We start from the raw sequence: 26,977 nt of genomic DNA, 5'->3' as shown, positions 1-26,977 counted from the left end.
TCAGTTGCCCTCCTGTTTGTTGGCCTGCTTGGCTCTGTTGGCGTGCTGCCCGATCGTGGACAGAGACGATCGGGACACGCTTGCCGGCTCCACGATCTCGATGTCCTTACAGGTCATACACGCCACCAGCTTCTGGCGGGAGGCGCTGTGTGCGAACAAGAACTCATAGGTGAGGGCGGCCAGGACCCCACCCGACACCGGCCCGATCCAGAACACCTAAAGGTGGGGGAGGGGGGGCAGGAGGTCACGCAATGTGTACTCAACATCTGATCACCAAGGGAGGGACGTTTTTACGGTTATATTACGTCTTATATCTTATACAATACTAATACTAATACTAATAATCTCTCACCCAGTGATTTTCCCAGAAGTTAGTGATGATGGCTGGACCCAGAGCACGAGCAGGATTCATACACGCACCAGAGAAGCGAGCCTGGCAGGACAACAACAACAACAACAACATGTCACATAACCTTTCAATACCTGGAAGATCATCAAGTCAGCAGATTTAATTTGCTTGTTAATTCAGGTCATGGAGTCATAGGTGTATGTGTGTGTGTGTGTGTGTGTGTGTGTGTGTGTGTGTGTGTGTGTGTGTGTGTGTGTGTGTGTGTGTGTGTGTGTGTGTGTGTATCCTAGCATACACTGGAAACAACCATGGGACATTTAAAAAATAACCCTGTAATGCCAGGTCACCAGAGACAGACAATGACTCACATCACACCTACAGCAATAAGAGGCTCCACTTGATGTGCATGGAATTGGATTGTGGGATGAAACCCAATGAGGTGTGAGAAGAGCATGAAAACTCAACGCAGGACAGTTTGAGACATGGAATCCAACCTGATCTACCACTTTCTCTGATGCCATGTCTCTTACCGCTATCAGTATTGCAGAGACATGAGCAAATCCGATGGCCAGGTTTGCTGGTTCTGGGCTCTTTCTGCGCTGCTGGTCCTGCACTGACAACACGGTGAAGACCATCTGGAAAGTGCACAAAACCTCCATCCCCACAGCCTGAGCTGCATTCAGCTCTATAGGCACCTGCCCCAGGTAACAAAGAAGAGGAGGACAATTAAGATTTAGTCTCTCTTACTGTTTCTAACACTCTAAAATGTTGAGAACTGACCTTGTTGACTAAGTAGTCTGCCATGGCTTTGTGAGGCAGAGCCAGGTAGAAGATCCCAGTGGCCAGGAAGGCCCCCACACACTGTGCAGCCACGTAGAGAAGAGCCTTGAGAACATCTATCCTCCGTGCAGCCATCATAGACAAGGTCACTGACGGGTTCACCTGATCAGGGAACACACACAAACACACAGTAAAAAAGAGTTTCCAGCATGCACAACATTAAGTTAAACCCCCTAAAAAGTGTTTTAAAAGAAGAAGCTTACCTGTGCCCCACTGATCTCTCCAAAACAGTGGCACAGCGAGACAATCACCGCACCCACTGCCACGGCTGGGTACAGGGGCCCTCCTGGGGCATCTCCAGGGCCCGGGCCCGGCACTGACGAGCCCAGCACGGCACTCACCAGCAGCAGGGTGCCAAGTAATTCCGCCAGAATGGCACGCCAGTACTGCCGACTACGAAGCTCCAGAAACAAAAGAAAGACAGCTGGTATTAAGGCCACGGCTCCTTTTTATTCTGAGTCAGTTAATCCAGCAAAATTGGAGCTTGGGTAGGATTCAAACCACGATGTAAAGAGATGGAACTTTAAGACACAGCGCCTAGGCAGGGTAGTAATTTAATAGTTTAATTCACTTCTGAAGATGAATTTTATGATATTGGGAAGCTTTTCAAATGTCAAGGATGACACAAATGCTCTTAAAACATGAAGTGAGACAAACAGCGCTGATTGCATCCCTACTTGTAAAACAAACAAACTCCAGTGTCGTTAAAATGTTCTGAACAAGGTGAACCAGAAATACATTTTTCATCGTCACACACACACACACACACCAAAACCTTCTGTTCATTCTTCGTATAATCAATTGAATAACAATAAGACGTTTACCTCTCGCAGCGACATTTCAAACTGAGTTTTCTGTCTCTCAGCTCTTCTAGTGGTCCTGTCTGTCCTCCTGGCAGTCTGTTGGCCCCGTCCGTCTGTTTGCGTTTGCTTGAGGGTCTAAAGGTTTCTCTGCTACATTGCTCACTAACCTGTAGAGTCTGAGAGGTCCTTTGATGAGAGCAGCCTCCTCCCTCTGCCTCTCTCTCTCTCTCTCTCTCCTCACCCTCTGCTTACACTGCTCTCCTCTCCATGCTCAAGGAGAGGACAGACCCTTTGTCATTGCATCGCAAAACACATTTTGTTTGTTTGTTTGTCCAAAAGGTCCTTCCGACTTTTTCACAATACAACACAAGCACGATCCAACATAAGGTAATCTTAAGATCTTTAGATTCTCACAAGTTAGATATAACAAACAGTTTATAAATGTACAATTTTTAGATTTATTTAAGTTATCAAAAAAGAATCTAACGCCCAAAGGTGATGCTGCTTTGTGATGTGATAGGACTTTAAATGGCTTTTTTGGACTTTATATTACTAAGTTGGATTTAATGACATCCACCCTGTATATCAAACATCAAAACTGTTGATTAGATCAAGTGGAGATATGAACTGAAGCCTCCACAACTCATCCTCTTCCTCGGGCAGTCGTATCGTTGCGCCTCTTGTGTCCCAGGTAGCTCGCTGGCATCACTGCAGTTCAGGCCGATTTACGTATTAATTATGCAATGGATGGATGCGGCCATTACTGACACACTGTGTGGTACGGGCAGATTTCTTTAGACACAGAGCAAAACCAAACGTCATCTAATGTGTTATCTGAGATGGGTTTTGTTTTTCCAAAGGCTGAGGTGGACAAGAGGTCACAACCTCCGCGCCGAGACAAACACATGAAGCCAGAGAGCATTTAGATGGCCGGCTAAGTGCTGTGTTATGCTGACACCAAAGATCTCAAAATGCGATGTCCTCCTGCCCTCCTTTTTCCCCTTGCACACTTGTGAGGCACCGCTGTGATCACCATGGGGACAGACTCTTTCATGATGCTGTTGCCATAGTGCCTATTGTGTTGCTGCATCTGTGCACGCTTTTCATATCCTCTTTGATATCAAACAAACAACAAAGCTTTTGAAGACATTTCACAAATGAGACAGAATTCCTCAATTTAACTCAAAACTAAGACATTTCTACAATGAAACGGAACCAGGCCAAAAAGGTCAGAATGCCCGTTACGTTTAGACTGAGTATGTATTGTATGTACCAGTATTCTTTGTTATAATATACTGTACTAATATTTGAAAATATCAGTCATAATTGTAGCTGAGGTGACTTCTCGGCATCGGGGGCCTCGACCTGGCAGACCAGAGTCCAGAATGAACTGGTTGTGGGGGGTGATAGCGTGTCCCATTATGCTGTGGATTACACACACCCCCCCCTCCTCAACAGTAACTGTTAAACTGTTATTCCACCTTTTGTGGAGCTAAGCTAAACTCTGTAGAGCGGCATGGGCGGGGGCCACAGTGGAACCCGCTGGCGTGGGGAGATTTCAGCCTCCTCCTCCATCCAGAGCGCTGACACTGACAAAATTTCACACACACACACACACACACACACACACACACACACACACACACACACACACATACACACACACACACACACACACACACAATGTGCCAGCTCAGGGATTGGAGAGAGTGAAAGAGGGCAAAGAGAGACAGATGTACACTATGACATCGTCTGAGAGTTGGCACAACCATTTTCTTTCTTTTATCACCGGTATATTCCAATTCATTTCCAGTGCATGTAGTTTTGCATTAGACTCCTGTGACAGGCAAGGTGTATATGTGTGTGTTTGTGTGTGTGTGTGGTTTGTGTGCACTGCACTTCAGTCTATACCACTGTAGAGCAGCTGGTAGTGATGGCAGGATCTTCCCGGTAGCATGTGGCTCAGACAGGCCTCTCCAGGGGGCTCTGCAGGGCCCCCACCCACCCCCACAGCTTTTACTTCAACATATTTCTGTCATGGCTCAGAGCTTTTTGGACACAAAAGCTCGTATCTTGATAATCAGTGAGGTGCAGGTGAGAGATGAGCTGAGATGATGATGCTGCTGCTTGAGTATATGTGAGATTTTGGTCTGCCCATAAACCCAAAGGTGTTTTCACAGCTCTGCTTCGATGTGCTGCAGCGCCCCAAAATGTAGAATGCTTAGCAGTAGATTTAATTAGTTCCCAATATTTGTGAAACTGATAAACTGCCTGTAAAATATTTTCCAACTTCACAAACATGCCACACATTTGCAAAAGCTGGTCCCTCTGTGACACAATACCTGAATGTGTCTTGATGTCCTTACCCTGTCTGAAATTTCAATGCAGCCCATATATATGAGAAGCTCACTAATCAATGTCAAACTTCTGGAAAAGTTAAATTTGTTTGTGCTTCCAATTTTCTTTCCCCTAGCTTATTTCTACTTTTGTCTACAATTAGTCTTAAAGTTTGATTGCTTTAGTGTAACAAACACGGCACGTAAAAATCTATCTTTATATTAGATATTTTATTTTACTTGACAATTTTACTTGACATAATTCAGCTGGTCTTTAACCTTGACTATGAGATGCAATAAACTGTATTTGGAGTTAGTGTGTAGTTTGGACTGATCGTCTCATTGTCTGGTATTGGTGAGGTCTTCATTCAGTGGTTCTCAATTGTGAACCCCTGGTGGTACTGAAGCACCCCCTGGTGGAATATCAATGTTTGTGGAGAGATGAACTGAAATTGAAATCACTTAAGAGTATTATACACATTATTCACAAATGGCCAACATTGCCTTATTTGTCATTTGTTGTTTGTCATTCATTTACACTTCAATCTAGGTTGCACTTACATCAGTGGCTAATGTATTGTATTGTAGTTGTATTTGGTGGTAATCAATTCAAAAAAGGTTGAAAATCATCTCAGTGCAAAGCAAATGTAAAGGTTTGGACAAGTTTAATGTGCAAAAGCTTTATACAGTAGACACACTTATTTCATAGTGTCACAGTACACAGTTAATTAATGTAAAGCAGTGGTTCTCAAACTTTTACTTTCGCCCCCACTTTTATAGATCATAACCCCCACCCCCTCCAACCGAGCGACAGACCGATGGGGGGCGATAAGGGACGGTAGTCCCAGTGGCCGGAAATAATCCAAAAGCAAAAACGTGTTGTCCGTGATTTTCACCGGCAAGTGTGCCGGCAACGGACGTTCCCGGTTTTGCGCGCCGGCACACTTGCGGGTGAAAATCACGGGCAGCACGTTTTTGCTTTTGGGGCGATAGGGAGGGTGGTCCCGGTGGCCGGAAATAATCCAGAAGCAAAAATGTGTTGTCCGTGACGTTCCCGGCGCCCGCGCTCGCAAAACACACACTCTGGACCGCACCGGCATCGGCACTGGCGCACTTGTCGGTGCCGGTCCCAGTGCCAGCGCTCTTTCCGGTGAAAATCACGGACAGTAGGTTCCCCAGAGACAATATAAAACAATACGGGACTGCTGATCGGTCTGATGCTCAGTCTCCTGCAGCGAAACGTGAAGCCTCATTAATTTTCCTGGAACGGTACTTATTCATATCGCTCCTTTTCCGGTCCCACGCCCATTCTGGAGGTCGCGCCCCCCACTTTGAGAACCACTGGTGTAAAGGTCAAAATAAAGGACGCACACACAGGCCACACTGACAAAGAATTCTCTCTACTAGATGTGGTTTTTATTCAACTCACAGTACATTCTACAGATGCACACGTGTTACATCACCTTAATACAACATAGCCTTGCAATACCTCCTCTTAAAAATGATAAATTGGTCCTAAAAATATAAAGGAACAAATTTAAAGTCACCAAAACTGTACATTATTAAAAATTCACTTAACACCACGTTTGGTTTTAATGTCTTTATCTTTTTTGAAAAACATGTCCCTTTAAGTGTAACAAGGAACATCAAAATGTGTTTCCTATCAACAGATTTGAATTCAGTGTAAGAAACAAGTTTAAATAAAACCCAGATTGTGAAGTCATCCTGTCGCCTTCGTAGCTCACAGCCATGCCATGCAGCATGTGTACATTGGCCCTTGTACAGCACAAAAACAATGTATTTCAAATAAAAAAGGAATGTAAGACGGAACAAAACCAGGCAGAAATGTGCCTAGTCATTCATTACGAGGGCTCCTTTGTGATTCTTGAACAGGAGCGTTTAAGTCCCCTGTGTTATCACCATTAGATCTTTACACAAAAACACAGCTGCATCATTGTTACACTGGTCAACCCACTTAAGAAAAACGTAGCTCACTGCAAGGTTTGACTCAAAGCTTTAAGCGATAGCTTGTCAGACACGTACGACGCAACTTTCCACAGATCGGTTTTTCATTTACGATTATAGTAAACACTGGCAAAATTACAGTGTGAGCCGTGTTGTCGCAACAGTTTATACATATCAAATTAAGAAGTGTTACAACGGTGGTAGCATCACTTCAGTCGTATTCCTACATTCTAAGACGCAGGTCATGTGATCAGATGCGACGACCTGATGCTTGTACGGATTATTTACTCTCAAACAGGAGGGGCGGTGAACACAAGATCCCAAGCCCTGACTGACCAAAACCAAACCCTCCAGTTTCAGACACCAGTGTCTTTTCACACAGCAGCAAAGGACGAGTGTGGATTAAATTGTGTGAAGGTTTGGGTGTGTGGTGAAAAAGTGTAGATGTGTGTGCAAGACTTTAAGTGGAGGTTATACAATGTCTACTTCTGACAGTCAAAGAACAATTTCCTTTAAGTTTAACTGGCCTTTTCATAAATCATCTAGACATCTCTATATGGTAATCTGTACACATTTACTACGAGCTATTGCTATTAAATAATCCCAGCTATTGTAATTTTTATATATATTTATATAGAGAATATATAATAAAAATATATTGAGCAAAATTAAAAAATTACTTCTAGGCATAAGACCACATTACGTTACATTTCCACTGAATGGTAGGAAAGGGCCCAAGCTCTGTGAAGAGATCTGATCCGTTTGTGGGGCATAAGCAGGCCCAGCATCCAGCAGTTAGGCTGCAAACAAGTAATCAGACCTTTGCTATGAGCCTGAGAGCCAAAATCCCCGAGGCCTGAGACAGTGGCCTCACTATGACACGAGGCTAGTGAAAAGACTTGACAGGAGAATCCAAACTGGTCTTGAGGTGCTGTGGATCAAAGAGACACAAAGGAGGAGGAGGAGGAGCGAGGAACAAGTGTGCGGAGACATGTTCTCCCTCTCTGTGGTGGGGAATGAGTAGAAGTTCAAGCCAATTTGGCTTTGGGTCTTAGAAAGTTTAAGTTGACTGAGGAAACAATAACAGACAATAGCCAAATCTATACATATATACCTATACATGTAAGAATACACATAGCTGGAACAGCCAGACAGTCTTAATAGTGAGAGTGTAACTGAAGGAACAGTCTACTGCCCACCCTCATGGGAACAACACGGGCTCCTATTTGTCCTTATTTGAGTAGAACTCTGCCCAGCGACTCTCAAAAAAACGCCTCATGTTGTGGCCTGCCGTTCCCACCTCTGATGTGTCTTCATTGAAGAGCTCACAGTTGTTGAACACCAGCTGGGCATCTGCCGCAAACTCCTCACAGCTGCAGTACCTGAGATGGGAGAAGAGGGGAGGGGAGAAGGGCCGGTGTTGGTCAACCCAACGACTCGGTAGAGGAACGACAACCTGTGCAACATGAGCGACACTCACCCTCCCTGTAGCAGTCGCTCTCTCATGGTGAGGAAGTCCATGGGGTTCTTGATGATGCGGCGATAGCCTGGCACCAAACGTGGGTTGACGGGTTCAACGAATGGCCAGGCGTCTGCATGAGACTCCATCTCCATTAGGATGATCCTGGCAGAAAATAAATCAGAATGAACACTGGGTTTAGTATCCCAACATACACTAATAAACCGCTGATACAGTCTGTTCAGACTTTAAACTCCTTACAGACTCGTTACTCACTCGCAGAAGGTGAGGTCAGGCTGGTTGCGAGTCATCATGCGGCGGCGTTTGGTTGCCCCTCCGTCTCCAAAGCTACGAGTCGAGGACGAGGAGGAGGGCTGCGTGTTGTCCTTGTGTCGCGTTGTCACGCCGGCACTACGTCGGGGTGTCGTATCTTCATCTGAACTATCATCTTCATACCTCTTCTTTTTCACCCTGGCCCTCTTTTTGCATGCGCGCTGGCTGTGCAGTGAGTCACTCTCCTCCTGCCCGGCCGAAGGAAATAACAGGGTGAGGAGGAAGATTGAGCCAATTGCAGCATAGAAAAAAAAACAACAATTGCTGAAAGTGCTCTCAGCTCCGTAATTCCCCTAATCTTCTGAGCACTCAGTGATTTCAATTGAAGCGTCACATCAAGTAGTCTGACCTTGGCAAAGCAGGTCGGACAAAACCAGTCTCCATCCGGCACCTGGGTGATCTTGGGCCTCAGGCAGTACATGTGACAGCCGTTGTCGCAGCCGTCGCACAGCAACAAGTACTCATCGTTGTCTCCTTTCTTGCAAATTAGGCAATTCTGGGAAATAAGTAATATGTCAATCAACATGAACATGTACATGATTGATGCAGTATTATCTCAGTGAAGCAAGACTGCCAGGACCCTGGCAAGGCCTCTTACCACTTTAGTAACAGATCTTTCCCATGCTATCGCCTTCTCCAGCTGAAGTAAACTCAGACAAAGCTGGGGGGCACTGCGGCAGCGATCTAGGGCCTGCCGCCACGTCCGTAGCCTCGAGGTGATCTCACTTTCCAGACTAGGAAAGAAACAAAAGAGGAAGAAGGGAAGGTTCAAATGCAAAACGCGAAAAAGGCTATGTGTCTATGTATACGATTTGACCGAATGATACTAAAAGTCTGAATTCATCCCTTGTATCATCTGCTGCTAGACTGTCCTCACCTAATGACATCCATGGGATGCTCTTCTCCAGGCGTAGGGGTGAGAGGAGCCAGGCGCATTACTTCCGCTATGTTCCAAAGCGGCTCCTTCAGGTAGCGTCGCTCGATGTTGCGCTCCAGGTTGGCCAGACGCAGCACGGCCAAATCCAAAGGGTGCGTGGCGATGCGCGGCAGGCCCGACCACTCCTTCTTGGTTCGCACAGTCCAGTCATCACGTGGGTCGGCGTCATGCTCATAGTACTGAAGGTCGTCACGCGTGGAGTCGGGCTCTGGGATGGTGTAGAGCTTAAAAGCAGAACAGGAAACACAAGGATTCTGTGACTGTGGCGTCTGGACAGGAGAAACTTCAACACAAATTTCCCAAGGTAAAAATCAAGTTTTCATTGGTGGTAGGAATCATTTTAAGATGTACCTGAAATTCTGCCATTGGGATCTCTGCATTGGACTCAATATCATTGATGGCCTGAGGAGGCGCCTAGAAGAAAACAAAGACGTAGACGCGTGCATTTGTACCATCTGTTCAGCTTATGTGCATGGCAACATTGTCCCACTTTCAATTTTACATTTTCTACTTGAGCTGCAGCCGTTGCATCACTCAACTCAACAAGATGTGGCACAATGGTGAAGGAGTGTAAAGCGCTCTGACCTTGAGATGGAGGTCAGCAGCGATGACCCGCTGTTCGAGGTCCTCCACCCACTGCAGGGCACTGATGTCCATCTCCATGGCCCTCTCCTGTACTTGCCAGGGCTGCTGCAGAGCCTCCATTAGAGTATCTTTCTCCTCCACCTTCGACTCAAATATAGGATCTGGAAAGAAGGCGACAAAATGATTTAAACAGAGACAATTAAATATTCCAAGAAGTTTCCTTTCCACGATAGGTCACCATCCACTCACCATCCATTTGTTTGGTGCACATCTCAGTAAGGCTCTCCATGTGCTTGGCCAAGTGCTTATGCAGCACCTTCTCCCTGATGCCTCTTGGATGGAGGGCTTGTAAGGTGCTATACAGTTCCTCTGGATCCTTGATCCACCACCAGCCACGCACCATTGCTAGAGATTATACACAAAAAAGATGTCACATTTCTGTACCATACTGAATCTTATACTTGTTTACACCTTCTTTAACAACATTTTTCTTTAGGAGTCTTACATGCTGGAATGGGCTTGACCACCATCTGTGTGAAGTACTGCTGCTCCAGCTCCTGGAACACAGAGTTGGGGGGTCGGCCACGGCGCTTGGCTGCAGCGGCTCGTGGGCCTCTGCGTGCGGGACTGCTACCTCTGCTCCCTCTTCTCCGCCTGCGTACTGGCCGGGCGGGGGTGGTGGGTGCGGCAGGGGGAACGGGAGCTGGTATGAGAGGAGGTGGTGCAGCATCAAGAGGAGCAGGAGCTGCTGGGGGAACGTCCTGTGGTGCTGCCGGGGACACTAGATCAGCAGGAACCAGGCCAGGCAGCAGTGGGTCAGGCTGAGGGAAGGGAAGAGATTGTTCATTCAGGATATGAAACACATAAATATAGCATGAATGAACCTATTTCTATTTAAATTCATCTGGTGGGCAAACCTGCATGAGTGGAGCCACGAGCGCAGGTAGCGAGCTGGGAATCTGAGGGAGGAGTTTCGGGGGCGAGCTAGGTGAGGTAGGAATCTGAGGCTCAGTCAGGGAGTTCTCGTCACATGGCTCTTTGGGGAGCAGGTTGAACCACTGGCCCTGCTTCTCCGCCATCTCCTTCACAGTCTCCTCTGGCTGGTTACCCTCCGGAGCCTCTCCTGTTGCTGAGCTTATGCTATTGGTCGTTAACTCATGCGACTGGCTGAGCCAATTCTGGAAGGCAGCCTGCGTGAGGTCTTGTGTCTCAACAGTCGGTGAGACTGGCCCTTCATCACTGCCAGACCTGACACTACTTCTCCGCCGACGGCGAATCTTGGCTGTACGAAGGTGAAGCTCCACCTCAGGTTTAATTTTACGGGGTCGCCCACGGCCTCTCGGCCTGCTCATGAGGGACGCAGTGCCGGGAAGGGGGTCCTCGTCTGCAGACAAGGCCTGAGACAGTGCAGGAGGGGAGGGAGAGGAAGATAGGTTTGGATTGCAAGTATTGGAACTGGGAATTGGGATTGGGCTCTCCTCAACTTTGCATTCTTTCTTGAGAAAAGTGACGGGTACTTCAGCAACGAGGACATCTTCTGAGGCTGTAGGATAGAGGGGAGTACTTAGGAAAGGCAAAGATTGAGTTTTTCGGGCATTGTGCCCACAGTGAGAATTATTTATTATTTATAACATATTGTCTCACCCAAGAGTTCTTCTGGCCCCTCCACAAGAATGCCTCCGAGATGCGGTAAGGCCAGGTATCTACGACGGAAACGATCCTGGCCCAGTAACGTGGCCCGCATGGAATGAGTTGACTGCAGCAGCTTTTTACGGAAAAATACTTGACGCTGTGAAGGTCCAAAAGCGGAGAGTTATTTCATGTATATCAACAAAAGTCCATGGAGAATAATGATTGTAAAGAACCGTCTCTACCTTTGTGAGCTTATCTATTTGCCGTTCGAGCTCTGGAATGCTGGCGGTGGCGGGGCTTTCACTCTGTAGAAGGGGAAATGTGTTGGTTGCGGATGTAATCTGTTTCTCACGTGACAAAAATCACTACAACGGAGACATACATCACTTGGTTTGGGTTCGTCCTTGCGTGCACGCCGGTTGCCTCTCTCCAGCACCAGCCCGTTCTCCTCGAGACTGAGGTTCTCTTCGTCAGCCACTCTGGCACTGCGCCTCCTCTCCTCAAGGCAAAGCTCTTCCTCCGAGCGTCCTGTGCGGCGCCCTAGTGCCACCTTCAGTCTGACAAGGACAAAAACAAACAGGATTAGTTTATAAAATCCTGTGCTATGAACAGAACAATGCATCACTGATCTGTGAAATTTCCTCATATTTTAGGAAAAGGAAATATGTGATCTTACTTGCGCAATTTCCCCTCAATGATCCACTTGTTCTTCCTGTAGGTTGCCATGTTTTCCAGTGTGTTGTCTATGTCACTGTAATACATAAATTCACAGACATCAATAATCTAACAGCACATGAGATAGAGAAGCAAGAAAGATAAGTAGACGGAAACATGCAGCATTTGACTGAAATTGTTTATTTTACTATAAACATTCAATAGAATTAAGCAAACAATATATCTAATAACCAAGAATATAGAATAAATAACACTCTCATTACTAACCTGGTTACAATATTGCTGCTATTCAGTTGGTCAACCAGGAAACCCAGGATGGCTGCCTTGGTATCTGGGGGCAGGGCATGAAATGTTTTGGTCCTTAGTGTGTTGCACACCTCGATCTCAAACCCATGAGATTCCAGAAAGACCCGGAGTACTTCAGACACTGTGCTGCGGTTCAGCTCCACATCAACCAGCTTGTCCCCAAGGATCTTTACTGACTAAAGGGACAGATGGAAAGATGAAGAAGAAATGTATATTAAAAAAGGTTTTCATTCTCTGGAATAACATGAATAGAGCAAGTCTTTCACACACCTGATAAAATGATGGCAGGCCTGGATCATGAAGTGCAGCCTCCACCAGCTTTATCACAAGATCCTGGACCTCTCCTTGGCAGTCACCCAGACCAAGCAGGCCCTCCTGTAGAGTTGCAAGGCTTGGCACATCCATGGCTACGTTAAGACCAATCACCTTTCCATAGCCATGCAGAAATTCGACCACCGCCAGGCAGTGTGCAAAGGCTTTGCCAGAGAGAACCACGCCAGGGATGCGAGACAGCTCTGGGAGAGGCTGGAGGAGGGAGGGGAGAGTTCAAAGTAAACAATCTACACAAAACCAACCAGTGAAACAGACAAAAACTGATTGACTTATAATACAAGACTTACTTTGTGATCAGTCAGACACATATCCTCTGTGGGCTTTTTCAGCTCCTCTGCGATGATCTGCTGTCTCTTCCGTTCCTCCAGACGCCTCTGGGCCTGCACTCTCCTCTCTGCTGCCCTTTTTGCTGCCAGGGCAGCTCGAGCTGCAGCTTCCGCCTCCGCCTGGGCCTTAGCCAAGGCCTTGGCTTTGCTTCGTGCACCAAGCACCCTCTTACCCTGCGCTATCCTCTCTTCATCTGTCTGCTGTATGGGTGGAGGAGCCTCAACCTTGACTGATCTCCTGCGACCAGGCTTCTTAGGTGCTGGTGTGGATGTCGATGGTGGCTGCGTGCCCTGTAGGGATGTCAGGTCTGTTGGTGCGGCCTTCGGCTCATGGCCCTTGGCTTCTTGCTCCTTCTCAAGCTGGAACCACAAATGAAAGAAAGAACAGGTGATGGTGAGGAGAAGTATATGGCGATTACATGGCCAGTAAGACATCTTGCTTGAATATTGTGTCTCAACCTTGACTCTCTTTTTTTCGTCTTTCATCTTCTTGATCTTGGCATCCTCTTTTCTCTTCATTCTTGCCTAAGGAATGACAACACAATCAAGGTGAGATGTGAAAAGCATAACTGCTGAACTTTGAACCATGGGATGTATGACATACCTTTCTTTTCATTTTCTTTTTGATTTTTGCCAATTTCTCCTTTTCTTCCTCCGTGAGGGCTTCTACAAAATTGGGAATATATGAAATTAGTCACGAAACAATCTCCTCGTTCTTTCGTACCTCCTCTACTCTGCAGACACTTACCCTTTGCCTCAAGTCTCTTCAACAGCTTGGCATCAACTTTGCTGAGGAGGTCAATCATTTTGGGTTTGGGAGGTCTCCCGGGGCGGCGGGCCTGCACGCCCCTCACACCACGGACTCGGCGGGGTTTCTCTTTGTCTGGGTTTGGTGGTCGTCCACGGCGACCAGTGATGGCCATGATCATTGAGGGAACCTCCTCATTAGCCAACATAACCCAATTCATGCCCTGTAACATATTGTGGAGGGTAGTGCTCTCATCAAGCAATTGATTTAGATACATGATGAAATGAAATGTGCTGTACATTGCCTACAAAAACTACCAAGTACTGATCCAAATATACACACCTCAGTAGTTTCTCTCTCTTCATAGAAATCTCCAACTGGCATACGTGGGCTGAAGCTGAAGTGTTCCCTAGTAACTGCACTACCCTGGTGTCTCTTCAAGTACTGAGTGAAGCAATCAGGAGATGGCAGAACAGGTAAGACAGGAAGAAAATACTGCCTTGTTCATTTGTAGTATTCTTGCAGTGAATGGCTTATTTTAAATGAACCTTAAGGCTTGGATTTGGAGCCAAGGAGATTTACCTTGACTATTTCGGGGAACTGCTTCATCCTCCTCCCACAAGGAGTGTAATACCAAGTCTCACCCTTCAAGCGGTTCTCCAGCTTCTTCACTCGAATCTCTCTCTTCCAACTAGGGTTAAGGTACCAAAATAATTCACTATTAGATATCTGTCACAGTCTGTACAACATAAATACACAGCGCCCCAGATCAGAGGAACTGGTGTTGGGTTTATTACAGAAGGAGACCCCTAGACCCCTAGACCACAGTAAGTAGGATAAAATCACAAACAAAATGTTGCTGAACCCACCCACTAAATTAAAATTAAAATTTGTGGGGAAATGGCAGCCAATCTGAATAATCTGCCTCCATTGGTACTTTTTGTACCACTTCCCAGTATTCAGTTAAGCCATTATTACCCATGCTGGAGAGGAAACTGGACTTGCGCCTCTGTTGCAACCCTGCGTCTGTTGGTTTCGCCTGTTCAAAACAATGCACATAACCGCAATTAGCATAGCAAAAATGGACTATGCTCTAGTTTGTCTCCAAAATAACTAATAAATAATGTTTTATGATTTGGAACACTGTTAAACGCCCACAAACTCTGAAAACTTATTACCTGCAGAACTGTCGTCATCATTCTCCTCGCCATCATCGGCTTCCTGTTTGGGTTTTTTTGCCACAACAGCATCTTGACCCTGTTTCTTTGCCCTTTTCTGCTTCTTGGGTTTCTCAACTGTTGTATTTGAGGCTGCAGCTCTGGCCAAAACAGCTTCAATGGTGGCCATTATTGGGTCCAGTGCCTCAGTGGGAGGCCCTGCCTCTCCACGAATACCTGATGTTTCTTTAAGGTCCCCTTTGAGAGGTTTCTTCCTCTTTCTTTCCTCCACCTTTCCCTTGGCCCCCTCGTCTTTATTTGCTCCTTCCACCACAGTGGCCATTTTCTCCACAGTTGAGCGTCTCCGAGGCTTCCGCTGCACCTGTTGAGGAGCCTGGGAATCTGGAGGGGGGAAAGAAAAACAAAACATTTAAACTTTTATGCATAACTGCGGCGAGGTAAAATATTTTGGTGAAATCCTCTTACATTCCAACTATTGCTACCACAATTGGAGTGCGCATTTGTCTATGTTTAGGTCTTCATCCAGAGTTACAGTGAGAAACGGTCCTCCAATCTCCTCCAAACTTGGCAGAAACATTGTTTAGAGGTCTCCGGCATGTGCAGTATGCTTTGGTTTTAATTACATTTTTCTTGTTCGTTTTATTTACAAAGTATAGACGTGGGAAATGATGTCACAGTTGTCAGTGACATCATTGTCCCACACACACACACTATAATCATGGATGACATCATTGACACACCCTCCTTTGGAAAAAGCCTGAATGATGTCACAGTTGTATATGACATCATTGACACACATTTTTAAGGGATGGTCGTTAAGAAAAGGTAGAAACACCCAAAGGGCACTTTTAAGGGGTGGGGCAGGAGTTGTTAATGACATCATGAATGATGACACATCAGGCTTCTTTGAGAACACGATGGTGATCAGTCGGGATGATGGGGTGAAATATCAGGGGGAAGATACTACAAGAGGGTCAGCAAGAAAACGTACAAATGCTCAAAGGGCGCTTTTAAGGGGTGAACAGGGTGGAGGAAGGAGGGTCAGGGGAGGTTCGGGTCAGGGGTCAAACTAGGGTTGAAAGCACCTGAAGGGTAATAAGAGTAATACTGCATACCTGTGGTTCTTTTCCAAATTGCCTTTGGGGCTCGAGGTTTCCGTTGTTTCCCTGGGGTTTTCACCTGTCCTCCATCAGCTGAGCCAATCTGGTCAGTCACTTGTTGGAGCGGGTGTACAGCAGGGACCTCTGCTGGGGTACTGAAGGCAATAAAGTTCTCAGCTCTCATTTTGAAACTTGGAGGAGTCATTGTTTCATTAACAGTGGTCTTCATGCTGATGGATGCAGGTGAATCTGGTACATCATGCGGCCTGGTCTCCCTCTCAGCTTCAGTTCCTAAATCACAGATAAAAACACAGGGACATTAGTTTTTGCGTTATGTGGAATGTAAAAAAACCAATGGTGACTGGTTTTCAAGCCATATTATTTTATTTGAAATGACCACTAACTTTAAAAGTGTACCTTGATTAAACGGTGATGCAAATGATTGTGAGATTGACCCATCATGTGTGTCGACTTCCATCTGAGAGGTGTTGTTCAGGGAAGAGTCCAGCATGGACACTCCAGTGCTTTGACAGCTGTCCCTGCTTTCTTCTACCTCAGAGGTTTCGCCTGCATTGGTGGAGTCCAATGTGTCAACTCTGGAGTCTTCAATAAAGGAGCTGCCGTCTCTGGTGGTGTCACGCACACCAGATGGTTCCTCTTCCATAAGGGAAGTGTCGTCGAACTGAGAAGTGTTGTCTTCTCTCTGGCAATAGCTGTTCTCAAAATGAGTCGAGTCATCCACACATGAGCTGTTATCATCCAAATGAGAGGTGTTCTCCGATACAGAGCTATTATTAATTCTAGAGGTGTCACGTGTGGATCTGCCTTCAAAGTCAGAGGTACTGTGTGACAAGTCATCAAACGTTTCTTCAGTTGAATCGTCAACCCTTGTGCTATGAAGCTGTGGGGAATCTCTGATTAGAATATGGTCCACCGTGTTCTCTGCCTCATAGGTGTCACTGACACTGGTTTGCAACTGGTGCTTTTGGGAAGCTGTCAATATACGGCTAGCCCTTTGATCAGCAGAATCTATGGTCAGCAGGGGTTTCTCAAGGTATGCCAAAGACCCAGGACTGCCAGTGAGGGACTGGTGTGAGTGTGTTTCAGATTTATGACTCTCAGTAGCTTCAACATTTTGTGATGTCCGTACTGTGCCCAAATCCTGCTGAAGGGGGCATTCGTCCGATTTTCTGAATGCCATATTAGCAAACTCTTTCCTATTACCACCATCACTGTGATGCTCTGGTGTAGGAAGTGGCTGCTTTAGTGCTTGTGGGGGAGTAGGTTTGGGAGGGTGTGGCCCAGAGTCAGAGTCTTTCACCAACCCACCACCACCCATAGCAGGAAGCACAGACACCAAAGCAGGAGGCGCAGACACGGGTGCAGTCCTAGAGGCTTGAGTGGTTAAAAGAGGTAGGGTAGGCAGAGGTCGGACTCTAAAACTATCATGGGCTGTTAGGGAGGGTAGATTCACCTCTCCGGGTGCTGATAATGCTGCGGGAGCAGTAGAAGGCCCAGAGTTAACAGCTGGCAGATGGCACAATATCTGGGATGTGGGTACTGAATCACAAGGTGGACTTCTCACTAAAGGAGTTTTGGGGACAGATGTGGGAGATACAGATGTTGACAAACAATGTGGCACTGAGGTTGATGGTTTAGATACAGGAATTTGAGAATGAGCCACAGTAACAGATGTGGAATTTGTGATCACTGATGTGGCAGACACTGACAAAGTGTCAGACACCAATGATGGGGGTCCAGACCTTTCATGCCGAGTTCCAGATGTTTCTTGGAAGTGAGATGTAAGAGGAGGTGGCCTGGACCCTTGGACCATCTGCTGAAGGGAGAAGGGTTCAGATACTGATGAGGGAGCAGAGACTGGAGATAAATTTGAAGGTGACGCAGGCATGGGAGAGAGACCAACTGGAAGATGAGTGGATCCAACAGGGGACGTCTGGGCCACAGCAGCAGGGGGAGGCCTGAGGCCCTGTGCCATTGGAGAAGGAGAGGGAAGTCTGGGAGGAGCAGTTGGGCATGGGGAAGAGGATAAGTTGGGAGGTGTTGAAATATGTGGTGGAGTAGATTCCACAGCAGAGGATGATGCAACAGATGCTGCCGAGACTCGAGGAGGCGTGGACTTGGTTTGAGATGTTGACACTGCTGCAGGAGATGCAGACCCCGAGATATGAGATGACAAGGAGTGAGGAGATGCATTCACTGCTGGTTCTTTTGTAGGTGAAGCCATTTCTTGACGTTGACCAGTTGACTGTTCAGGATGTAGTTGGTAATCACTTGTCGGTCCCATATGAGACGCAGAGGGCTTGGGTTGGTAGCTGTCACTTTTTTGTAGTCTCTGAGCAACAGTTGACCTTTCCACACCATTAGAGCTTGTGTCCACCTCCTTAAAAGCCTCAGTCACATGGCCTAGGAATGAAAAGAAAGAAATATAAGCACTGGAGAAAATAAATTGTTATCACAAGAGGCAATGTAATATATTATCCAATTTTGTTACTCTAACGATCAATTATGAACAATGACTATTACAGAATATTTTGAGGTTTGAAAAAGCTTCACCAAAAGTTTTTAAAAAAAAGAAATCAGTGTAAACTAATCACCTTTCAAGACCGTAGACATGCCCATGTTACTGGTATGTGGGCTTCTTTCCCTGCTGTGGCCCTGGGGTGATCCACTTTCCTGTCCTGTTGAGGGTGACATCATTGGAACAGAGGAAATCCCCACAGGGAGAGGGCTGCCAGTGGCCCCTCTGCCTAAACTGTGGTGCTGAGGGCTCCCACGTGGGGGGGTAAACTTCTGGGCAGATGAGGGAATTATCTGAGCCTGATTCGGAGGCTGAGATTGCTGTGGTGGCTGTGGTTGAGGGGATGGCTGGGGCTGATGCTGGTAGTAGGGCATCCCATTCGGCATCATGCCATAACGCTGAGGTTGCTGGTGTTGCTGGTGGTGATGGTGTGGGTGATGGTGGGAGTGGAGGTGCTGCTGTGACTGTTGGTGTGAAGGTGGCTGTAAGGACTGCTGCTGGTGATGCTGTGATGGTGTAATCCCAGGGTGCACCTGACTCTGGTAGGGCCCATACATACTGTGGGAATTATAGCTCATCTGCTGTGGACCAGGATTACTTCTGTTCCAGTACTGACTCCCTGGCTGAGCCATGTTTGCTGGGCCTGCCACAGGGGCCTGGTGGGAGCTTTCGATGCCACCATTTGCTTGGTACGGTCCATGACCCTGATAGTGGTGCTGTGACTGAGGCTGCATCATCCCAGGTGCAGACTGCTTCGGGTGCATCCCGTGCCCCGGAGAGGTACCCATGGCTGAGCCATACTGAAGGTGTCCTCCCCACAAATAGTCATATCCCATACTGCTCTGGTGGTGGTTGCTCAAGTGTGGGTAAGGAGCTGCTGATGGGTGGGAGCCAGGTGCACCTGACCCAAGTACAGTAGTGACGCCATTCACATTCATTTCGCCATTCATATCTGCTAGAGACAAGAATCAAATAGAAAGTTTATAGTTTACAGTAGTAAAACATTACACTGTCAAAATAGTTTGTTTACACGGACGTACAAATTAAAAAAGTGTACAAATTGAAGGAAGCAATATATGCCGTCATTAAGTACATGACCTAGCACCAATTTTTCAAATATGCATAATCCCATTTTGTGTTCTCGCAGCAGCTCTAAGGATGAAAATACTCACTCTTCCCCTGTTGGGGAAAATTCATTGAGGACCCGTTGGTATAAAGAGAATCCCCTGAGGAGAGCTTCAGTCCTGAGTTTGATGAGGAGTGGGTGCCATAGTTGAAATGATTATTTGCCTCCATCTACAATCAAAATAAAGAAAAATAAATGCTGGAAATTAGACAAGTTGATGGTTACAGGAAGGAAACTCGAGTAAAAATGTGCAACTCGCACTTTACAGGAACTACAATAAAACCCAACATTCACCACACTTTGCTGTGGATCATCACAGTCGTAACTACGTAATACGTATCATTTATTCCGTGAAATTGCTCATCGTGGGTGTTTTTAGCCACCGTGGCTAGTGACAGCACCATTTCGTGCCAGCAACAAACGTCAAAATGTCGCAGCCAGCACGAGCTACGCCAGGCCCGAGGAAGCCGCAATGGACAGCCGGGATCATCGCGCTGTACACATTCATCATTACCGCTGATGAGCGCTGCTAACATGAGCTCAACCTCTTTCATCTCCACTGATACACGTACGGCCCAGGCGGCACCGATGCTTTGGATGTATGGAGACACATTAACAAACATCACTTTGGGGCTTGGGGCGTTAAGATGATGGCCACTCGTTACATCGCAGCCCCACGGGCCCGTGTGAAACGGGAATTTCTTAGCCCATGGGCGATACTTTGTTTCATAAATTCAACAGGGCCGTTGGAAAAGCTCGTGTTGCGTTGGCTAACTCGCACTAGCTCCGTTCACCAACGAACAATTCACTCTAAAAGCCTTTGCTAATCGGGCTGTGCTGACAAATAAAATACACAACTCTTAACAGCAGACATGTTAAACCTACTTAATGTTTTACTATATTGATTGTTTGGCTGTAAACTGACGAAACATATAATTCAACGATTCAGCTCCAAGGTTATTTAGCTGAATGAACACAACAGACCTAGCTAGCAGACGTTAGCCGGGGAGCTAACTAGTAGCATCCTCATCCCGGAGCCGAGAGCCTCAACAGCGACGTTAGCTTCTAATAGTTGGAGCTCAGGTACCACAACCGCGCCGCTCCGGGTTCACGGCTCAAAAACAAGTGAAACCAAACTAGTAAAATAAATAAATGTTAACTTAGTCCGTAGATGCTGACTAACTCACGAAAGCTGGCTTGTGAATAGTTGGGGGCGTGCTCCCTTTTGTTCGTGCGCTAACGTTAGCTAGCAGTCAAATGAAGTTACATTGTTTACGCCGCACGCGCACACAGCGAACATTTTTCACAGAGCATCTTCCTCACACACTAACACCATCAAAAGTTAAGTTGAAATCTCCATCAAATCGTCTCACCTTTCACTCCTGGGGGGTTTCAAGCGCCGTCGCATCTAAACGTTGGTCTCAGAGGATATGGAAGTGGAGATGGCACGGCGATAAATAATAAACAACTACTCGCTAACCTTTGGGTTTTAAATTAGCAAACATGGCTGGTGTGGTCTAGTGCAGCCATGATCACAGAACACAGCGAACACAAGCGGTGTCAATTAACAACAATAACCACACACACACATCCGGTTAGATTTTTTTCATGAAACTTCGCAAGAAAAGTGTCTGTAAACACATTATTATTATTATTATTATTATTATTATTATTATTATTATTATTATTATTATTATTGATTACTTTTATTGTTGTTTTATGGCAGTTGTTGGAGTCGCTGTATCCTCCCAGACGTTAACTCGTCTAATATGCATATTATATATATATTATATTAAAAATAAAAAACAGTAAACATCTCTAAGAAATGAATGCTGACATCATGCTCATCACACATTTTTCTACTTTTAGTTGTGTTACTAATAATAAACCATGTCTGACAGAACTATTCTTTCGGCGTTTTCAGTACGTTTAAATTCATTAGTCTCTTTTTGAACCTTGCAACGTCTGAAATGCATGTCTAACTTATAGGCATACTGTATTATCATTGATGTCATACACTGTGTATATTACATATGATCTTGAAATTGACTTCTTTACGCTTTACCCAGTAAATATCCGAGTAGAAGATGAAATCCTGTTACGTCCCACGAGTGTTTTCTTTCTGCTATTAAAATTATTCGTAATTTTTTTTTCCCTTTTTCACCAATTCAATTATTTCACGTGACTGACAAATTAATCCACGACGAACGATGAACTAGATTGACATTAGCCACAAACCGAACTAATAGCATCCGTGGTTTCCGGTATTTTGTAAACACAAAATTATTTTTTTGGGAATATTGTGAATACAAAACACACTTCTGGAAAAGACGAAATACATACGGAGGCAACTTTTTATTTTAGTGTGTAAGAGATTTATAACAGGAAACAACTATCACACATTCGTTTATTGTCGGAAATGACAGTGAGGAAATCAGGCCTAAAGAGGAAGTAATGCTCTTAGCTGGGCAGACTCGAGTCTTCCTGGGTCCTTGCGCCGGTAGACACTGAAATGACCAAAGTAACGCTACTTTTACTAAAAAGCACCTACGAGTTTTCATTGCAAACGCTTCCAATCACCCTGCCACTGAGATTTGACCATTTAAAAAAAGCAGCTTTCTCAAAGACAACAGTTATAGTTTAAAAAAAAAAAGTGAAAATAAGATATGTCTTTCTCATATTTATGACAGCTGTAATAAACATTTGTATTATTGAGCCTTCAGACATGACATCACACACCTAACAGGTGAATTTATCCTATGATGAATTACGGTGTCCACAATTAAAGTGCTCTGAACTCACATAAAACCTACAGAATTACAGGCATTACAATCCACCTGTGTACATACAGATGTATACACGTCTCCCCCAGGCCCCATCATAGTAATACTATTCCTTTCCAAATTTTACGATGAATAAGACACAATAAAATGATTCATAAAGAGTTTATTAGAAAGATGTAGACAATAAAAAAAGAATTTCCACTGTAATTGAACATTACTTGTCTCCCCTTACATTTTATTGACAGTGCAAATATAATTTGGTCATTACATGTCGCCATATTCCAACACTCCCTTCCTTACAAGGGAGGATCTACTCTAGATGAACATACAGAACAAACATGGAGGATAGCAACAAACATGTTGAGGCCCAAAGATTCAACCCTCTGCTGCAAAGTATTTCACATTGATTATGCAGTCTCATGAGTGTGCATATTAAGCAGGTACGGAAAGAGAAACTGTTAAAACACTAATTACGTCGAACTAAATTGAGCAGATGATCTCTGGGAAGATGCAAAGTCCTTCAGTGAGACCTCCGGAATATTCCAATTATACAACAGAAACAAGTAGTAAAGGGAAACATGTAAGCTGGAAGGCTAAACTACAGAAACAAAGAATGTCTTCCTGGATATCTAATACACGCCACATGGAAGGAGCCCCATCAGTAAAAGCATCTAACTTTCTGATGGACGTCCCTTTATGAAATTACGGACTGGATAACTTGAAACCAAAACATTGGAAGTGGATGGGTGTAATCCTTTTAAACCACAATTCATTTGGAAAACAAATTGTTAAATCGTAGATGTATTGCTCAGTTGAAGACGACAGCCTTTCAAAGCAAATAATGTGTGCTTAGTTGTAATATTAATCAGAAAATCATGATACCCGAAAGGTGCAGTACAGCAAATGGAAGTGGAGATAGCTGCTCTGTACAATACCATGCATATCAACCTTCAGTGGACTGATCGATCAAGACTTTAGAGCTGAGGCTATGGACTTAAATATGGCTACTCACTCATATGTACATTATTTTATCACTGTCTTCAATTTTATGTTTTTTTTTCCTGATTCCTGCTGCCCTCTGCTCTTCATTTTCGTCATGAATGGCACAGTCTTCTTTTTTCTATTCCAAATCTGGCATTTCTGAAAGTGAAGCAAACCAGGGAACAAGATTAAATCGGCTAATCAAGGACCCGTTCACAAATGACACGCGTACATAAGCAGTTATTGGTTATTAGAAAATGTTGATTCACACATACTCTCGTCATCGCTATCCGCAGAGTCGTCCTAAAAAGGGAGAAAGAGGAAGTGAGACGATGGTTAGACGTACGACGAGTCAAGCTTACACCAACATTTCCATGTAAAACATCAGACCTCACGTCTTATAAACACTGCAAACTTCTGTGGTATGATCAGTGGTTATTAATGAGTGTCATCGTTCTAATGAAAAAACACAGAAAAGATTCTTCTTACATCCTCTGGACCCTCTACATCGGCTAGGTCATCTTCGCCCCCCATGTTGTTCATCATCTGCAATGACACCAAATTAAGGCACATGAAGTCAGATCCAATGGTGAGCCGCCATTTGTGTCATCGTGTCAGGGTGATCAGTCTGTACAATCGCTTCATAATAGCATTCATAACAGCGCTTTAAAGGGTTGGAAGATACAAATCCACATGATCACACTTATTTCACTTTGGTTTGTTGAGTGGACGTGCGGTCGACTTGGACTGATTAATGTTGACATTTGAAAATCGATAATCGCACTTAGAGCACCGCAAAAATACAGACACCCATAAATGCCTTGTGCTTACATCTGAGAATTGGTCAAAGTTGTTCATCTCCTCATCTGAGTCATCCTCCCAGTCTTTCCAGTTGTTGAAGTCAACACTAAGCCAACTCGGCTGTGGGAAAAAAAATAACAAACACAGTACACAATTTCAATATGGCTGAGTGGGGCATTTTGCCACATTGGACTGTGTCTCATACTTCTTCTAGAATGATTTCATGACACACCGTGCTCTTTCCATCTCACACTGACCTTAGCCTTCTCTTTTGTTAGCCTAGGCCATGCCTTCCCTGGCTGCGCTTTCCGTAAATAGCACAACACTGAGCGATCCGTGCGTTTATGTTTGCACTCCTGTGGTAAAGAGGAACACAGGACGATGTCAGTTTCTCTCAATTCTGCCAATGCATACAAATATACAGCAGGTTAGTGATTAATACAGTCAACGTTACTTACATTTTCATCAATGGCTTCAAAAAGGTCTATTTCGTTCTCGTGTCTGACATTGTCAGTTCCTCCAAGACAACTGAGGGAAAAGGGAAACGACACTGAAACAACTGTTCTTTTTATGGAGGTGAAAAAGAAACTGAATAACACAACACAACATACCTGAATCCACACTTTATTTTATCAAAGTTGATCCTAAGATCTTTGCTATCTGCTACACAGAACTCTATAAACACAGAGTCCCTCCTGTCGTACCACTTGGCAGTCGCTGGATGCCTGTAAAGAGACAAAAGACAAAATAATGGTCAACCACCTCATTATCATATAAAACCACTTTCATCTCAGGGACACATTGGTGAATGATTCAGAACAGATGAGTAACCATTTTCAACTTTTGTCTACTTTGCCAACCCTTTTTTCATTTTATAGCTTCTAACATTCATAACCAGCACTCAGTGTCAGGTAGGCTGATATCCAGGTACAACCCTACTCGTCATCACCACCGTATAGATCAGGTTCCCCACACAGAATCCAGTTACAAAGCCTGATCCCATGTCATGGTGCCTCAATTCAACTCATCTTCAACTTCATATCTTTAAACAACACCAGCAGGACGGTGAACCTGTCAAACTCTTTAACAAACAAAATTCAAAAGTAGCTGCCAAACTATAACCTCTCCATTTACACCCGAGATAAAGAAAATCATGAATGATCAAATTAGTCTTTATGTTCAAATGAATTCGTATTGGCTGGTTTGTCTCCGTGTGTTCCCTCCATCACTACCTGTTAGGAGGCGCAACACGACCCGTTAGCGTGATAGTGACAAAGAATCGCTTACACTTCGTTTTGTTTTGACCCCATTACGTCATTATTATACACGTTTTCTACACCCTTATATTGACGAATATTCCTCTTTGTTAATCTACGGCCTGTATGACACCAGCGAACCCAAATCCTCTTAGAAATAATTGAGACCCAACCCGAGGCGGTGAATGAAGCTAGTCTATTTATTAATTAAAAAAACTTGCTTTGTGTCGCCATTTAGCATTAAAACGAAGCAAGCTGACGCCTCAGCTGGTCACTTTATACGACTCTGGGTTAATTTAAATTAGTGAAGCCAATGCTGCTGGGAGCTCTGATACAACTGTTTCAATGAGCGGCGCGGCTGTGCGAGCTAACAACATCGTTAGCCATTCAACGCTGCTTGAGCCATGCGGTGCACCTGACTCATGCTACGGGCGAACGTAGCCGGGTTTGGGCGTCAAGCAAAGAGTTCAGTATGCTCACATGAAAGCGATTGTCTAGTGTGGCGACCATAACAGCGGATAAGGCTACAATTACTTCATAAGTTTCCCAGCTAGGTCACAATTCACCGAGAAGGCCAAACTCCCGCCTTTGCCCAAGCATGTTGTTGGACTGCTAATGTTGGCTAGCTACGCAGGTTTCGCTATGGCGCCCAGATATCATGGCTTCCACTACTTACATGTCTGGATTTTCCACGAGTTTCTTCTTTACAGATAAACTGAATTTCTGTTTATTATGCGACAGCAGGAATATGAAGAAAGCTCACGCGCAACCTATCCGTACGCCAATAGCTTCTGCGGACAGCACTACGGATCCTCTTGCGTATCCGCGGATGAGAATAACGGTAGTGACGCAATAAGAGCGTAGTAGATGTTTCTAGACTGCTGCGGGTGACGTGAAGGAGGCAGCGTGTCCGTCTGCTTTCATACTAGACTCCGACCACCGCTATGGCCTCATATATTAAGGCTTGTTATAATAAAGTTATATTATATAAGCTTCTTGCTTACGATTAAAGTTGACGGTCAAGGAGGTTTTATCGTTTCTTAACCTGTAAATATTAGGTAATCAAAAATTAATATATTCGTCCCCGTTGTGGGACGAATAAAGGATTCTTATCGTATCTTCATAAAAATTACTGTAAATAGTAAATAACATTATTTTATTATAGTATGTTATATTATATTAGTGAAAAATGCATCATAATTCGTTGCTGAAACATGACACAAGAGGCACATTGATATGCAGTGGTTCTTAGATTTCCCATGTTCCTCTTTTTAGCACAATTTTAAGACAATTAATATTAAATAAGAATGAAAAAACAATAACAAGATGTAATCTTTTAAGATTTTTCCCATATTGTCTGTATATATCTGGACATTAAAATGCAACTTTGTTGTTCAAATCCTTAACTATTGTGTTTGTCTCCACCTAGTGGTCTTCTGGTAACCAAGAGTTCTGTCATTTCTAAACATTAAACTGGAATCCATATTGAAGAAATTATGTCCTCAATTCTTAGAACCATGTGCACTGAAAGACCTTGTAGAAGCCAGCTCATGGGAACCAACTGTTCTGTGTATAAAGAAACAAGA

General features: G+C 44.9%; 3 protein-coding genes across 5 annotated transcripts; all 3 read right to left on the bottom strand.

The window, feature by feature from the left end:
• LOC143012918 (aquaporin) lies at nucleotides 1-3,949 on the bottom strand. Its single transcript, XM_076166259.1, has 7 exons — nucleotides 3,904-3,949; nucleotides 3,474-3,496; nucleotides 1,393-1,590; nucleotides 1,130-1,291; nucleotides 880-1,044; nucleotides 353-433; nucleotides 1-216 (listed from the first exon to the last, which is right to left on the bottom strand). The coding sequence occupies exons 1-7, from the start codon at nucleotides 3,947-3,949 to the stop codon at nucleotides 1-3; spliced, it is 891 nt and encodes a 296-aa protein (XP_076022374.1).
• A 1,773-nt stretch (nucleotides 3,950-5,722) lies between these two features.
• baz2a (bromodomain adjacent to zinc finger domain, 2A) lies at nucleotides 5,723-21,138 on the bottom strand. 3 transcript variants are annotated; one of them, XM_076166173.1, is made up of 30 exons: nucleotides 20,944-21,138; nucleotides 19,617-19,740; nucleotides 18,521-19,399; nucleotides 16,323-18,329; nucleotides 15,921-16,196; nucleotides 14,806-15,186; nucleotides 14,606-14,666; nucleotides 14,210-14,318; nucleotides 13,970-14,071; nucleotides 13,628-13,850; nucleotides 13,484-13,545; nucleotides 13,339-13,404; nucleotides 12,841-13,239; nucleotides 12,491-12,745; nucleotides 12,182-12,396; nucleotides 11,916-11,990; nucleotides 11,622-11,796; nucleotides 11,482-11,544; nucleotides 11,252-11,396; nucleotides 10,525-11,150; nucleotides 10,113-10,428; nucleotides 9,857-10,012; nucleotides 9,608-9,768; nucleotides 9,374-9,436; nucleotides 8,963-9,246; nucleotides 8,684-8,819; nucleotides 8,435-8,581; nucleotides 8,029-8,273; nucleotides 7,774-7,917; nucleotides 5,723-7,675 (listed from the first exon to the last, which is right to left on the bottom strand). In XM_076166173.1, the coding sequence occupies exons 2-30, from the start codon at nucleotides 19,738-19,740 to the stop codon at nucleotides 7,516-7,518; spliced, it is 8,055 nt and encodes a 2,684-aa protein (XP_076022288.1). In that variant the 5' UTR covers nucleotides 20,944-21,138; the 3' UTR covers nucleotides 5,723-7,515. The 3 variants fall into 3 exon arrangements, with proteins under 3 accessions (XP_076022288.1, XP_076022290.1, XP_076022289.1); XM_076166175.1 differs by lacking the exon at nucleotides 20,944-21,138 and adding an exon at nucleotides 20,758-20,811; XM_076166174.1 differs by lacking the exon at nucleotides 20,944-21,138 and adding an exon at nucleotides 20,555-20,720.
• Nucleotides 21,139-22,501: 1,363 nt separating this feature from the next.
• LOC143013343 (prostaglandin E synthase 3-like) lies at nucleotides 22,502-26,233 on the bottom strand. The gene is made up of 8 exons (XM_076166926.1): nucleotides 26,068-26,233; nucleotides 24,747-24,860; nucleotides 24,594-24,663; nucleotides 24,393-24,491; nucleotides 24,166-24,255; nucleotides 23,824-23,880; nucleotides 23,610-23,637; nucleotides 22,502-23,493 (listed from the first exon to the last, which is right to left on the bottom strand). Coding segments are annotated over exons 1-8 (480 nt in total). The 5' UTR covers nucleotides 26,070-26,233; the 3' UTR covers nucleotides 22,502-23,473.
• Nucleotides 26,234-26,977: the final 744 nt, after the last annotated feature.

This window comes from Genypterus blacodes, unplaced genomic scaffold (genome assembly GCF_046128005.1).
Source record: "Genypterus blacodes isolate CSIRO-AG114 ecotype Tasmania unplaced genomic scaffold, CSIRO-AGI_Gbla_v1 ptg000156l_1, whole genome shotgun sequence".
NCBI lineage: Eukaryota > Metazoa > Chordata > Actinopteri > Ophidiiformes > Ophidiidae > Genypterus > Genypterus blacodes.
Note: the sequence above shows the minus strand (reverse complement) of the source record. Positions and strands in the feature narration are given on the sequence as shown.

What these genes read in the sequence shown, in the direction of transcription:
- LOC143012918 (XM_076166259.1), bottom strand. Translation starts at nt 3,949, where the DNA reads ATGCTACCGGGAAGATCCTGCCATCACTACCAGCTGCTCTACAGTG. An exon ending in CTACCAGCTGCTCTACAGTG is followed by an intron (nt 3,497 to 3,903) that starts GTATAGACTGAA and finishes GCCGCTCTACAG; the next exon opens with AGTTTAGCTTAGCTCCACAA. An exon ending in TTAGCTTAGCTCCACAAAAG is followed by an intron (nt 1,591 to 3,473) that starts GTGGAATAACAG and finishes TTGTTTCTGGAG; the next exon opens with CTTCGTAGTCGGCAGTACTG.
- baz2a (XM_076166173.1), bottom strand. Translation starts at nt 19,740, where the DNA reads ATGGAGGCAAATAATCATTTCAACTATGGCACCCACTCCTCATCAAAC. An exon ending in AAATAGATAAGCTCACAAAG is followed by an intron (nt 11,397 to 11,481) that starts GTAGAGACGGTT and finishes GGACCTTCACAG; the next exon opens with CGTCAAGTATTTTTCCGTAA. An exon ending in CTGCTGACCTCCATCTCAAG is followed by an intron (nt 9,437 to 9,607) that starts GTCAGAGCGCTT and finishes GTTTTCTTCTAG; the next exon opens with GCGCCTCCTCAGGCCATCAA.
- LOC143013343 (XM_076166926.1), bottom strand. An exon ending in TAACAAAAGAGAAGGCTAAG is followed by an intron (nt 24,256 to 24,392) that starts GTCAGTGTGAGA and finishes TTTTTCCCACAG; the next exon opens with CCGAGTTGGCTTAGTGTTGA. An exon ending in TGCGGATAGCGATGACGAGA is followed by an intron (nt 23,494 to 23,609) that starts GTATGTGTGAAT and finishes CTTCACTTTCAG; the next exon opens with AAATGCCAGATTTGGAATAG.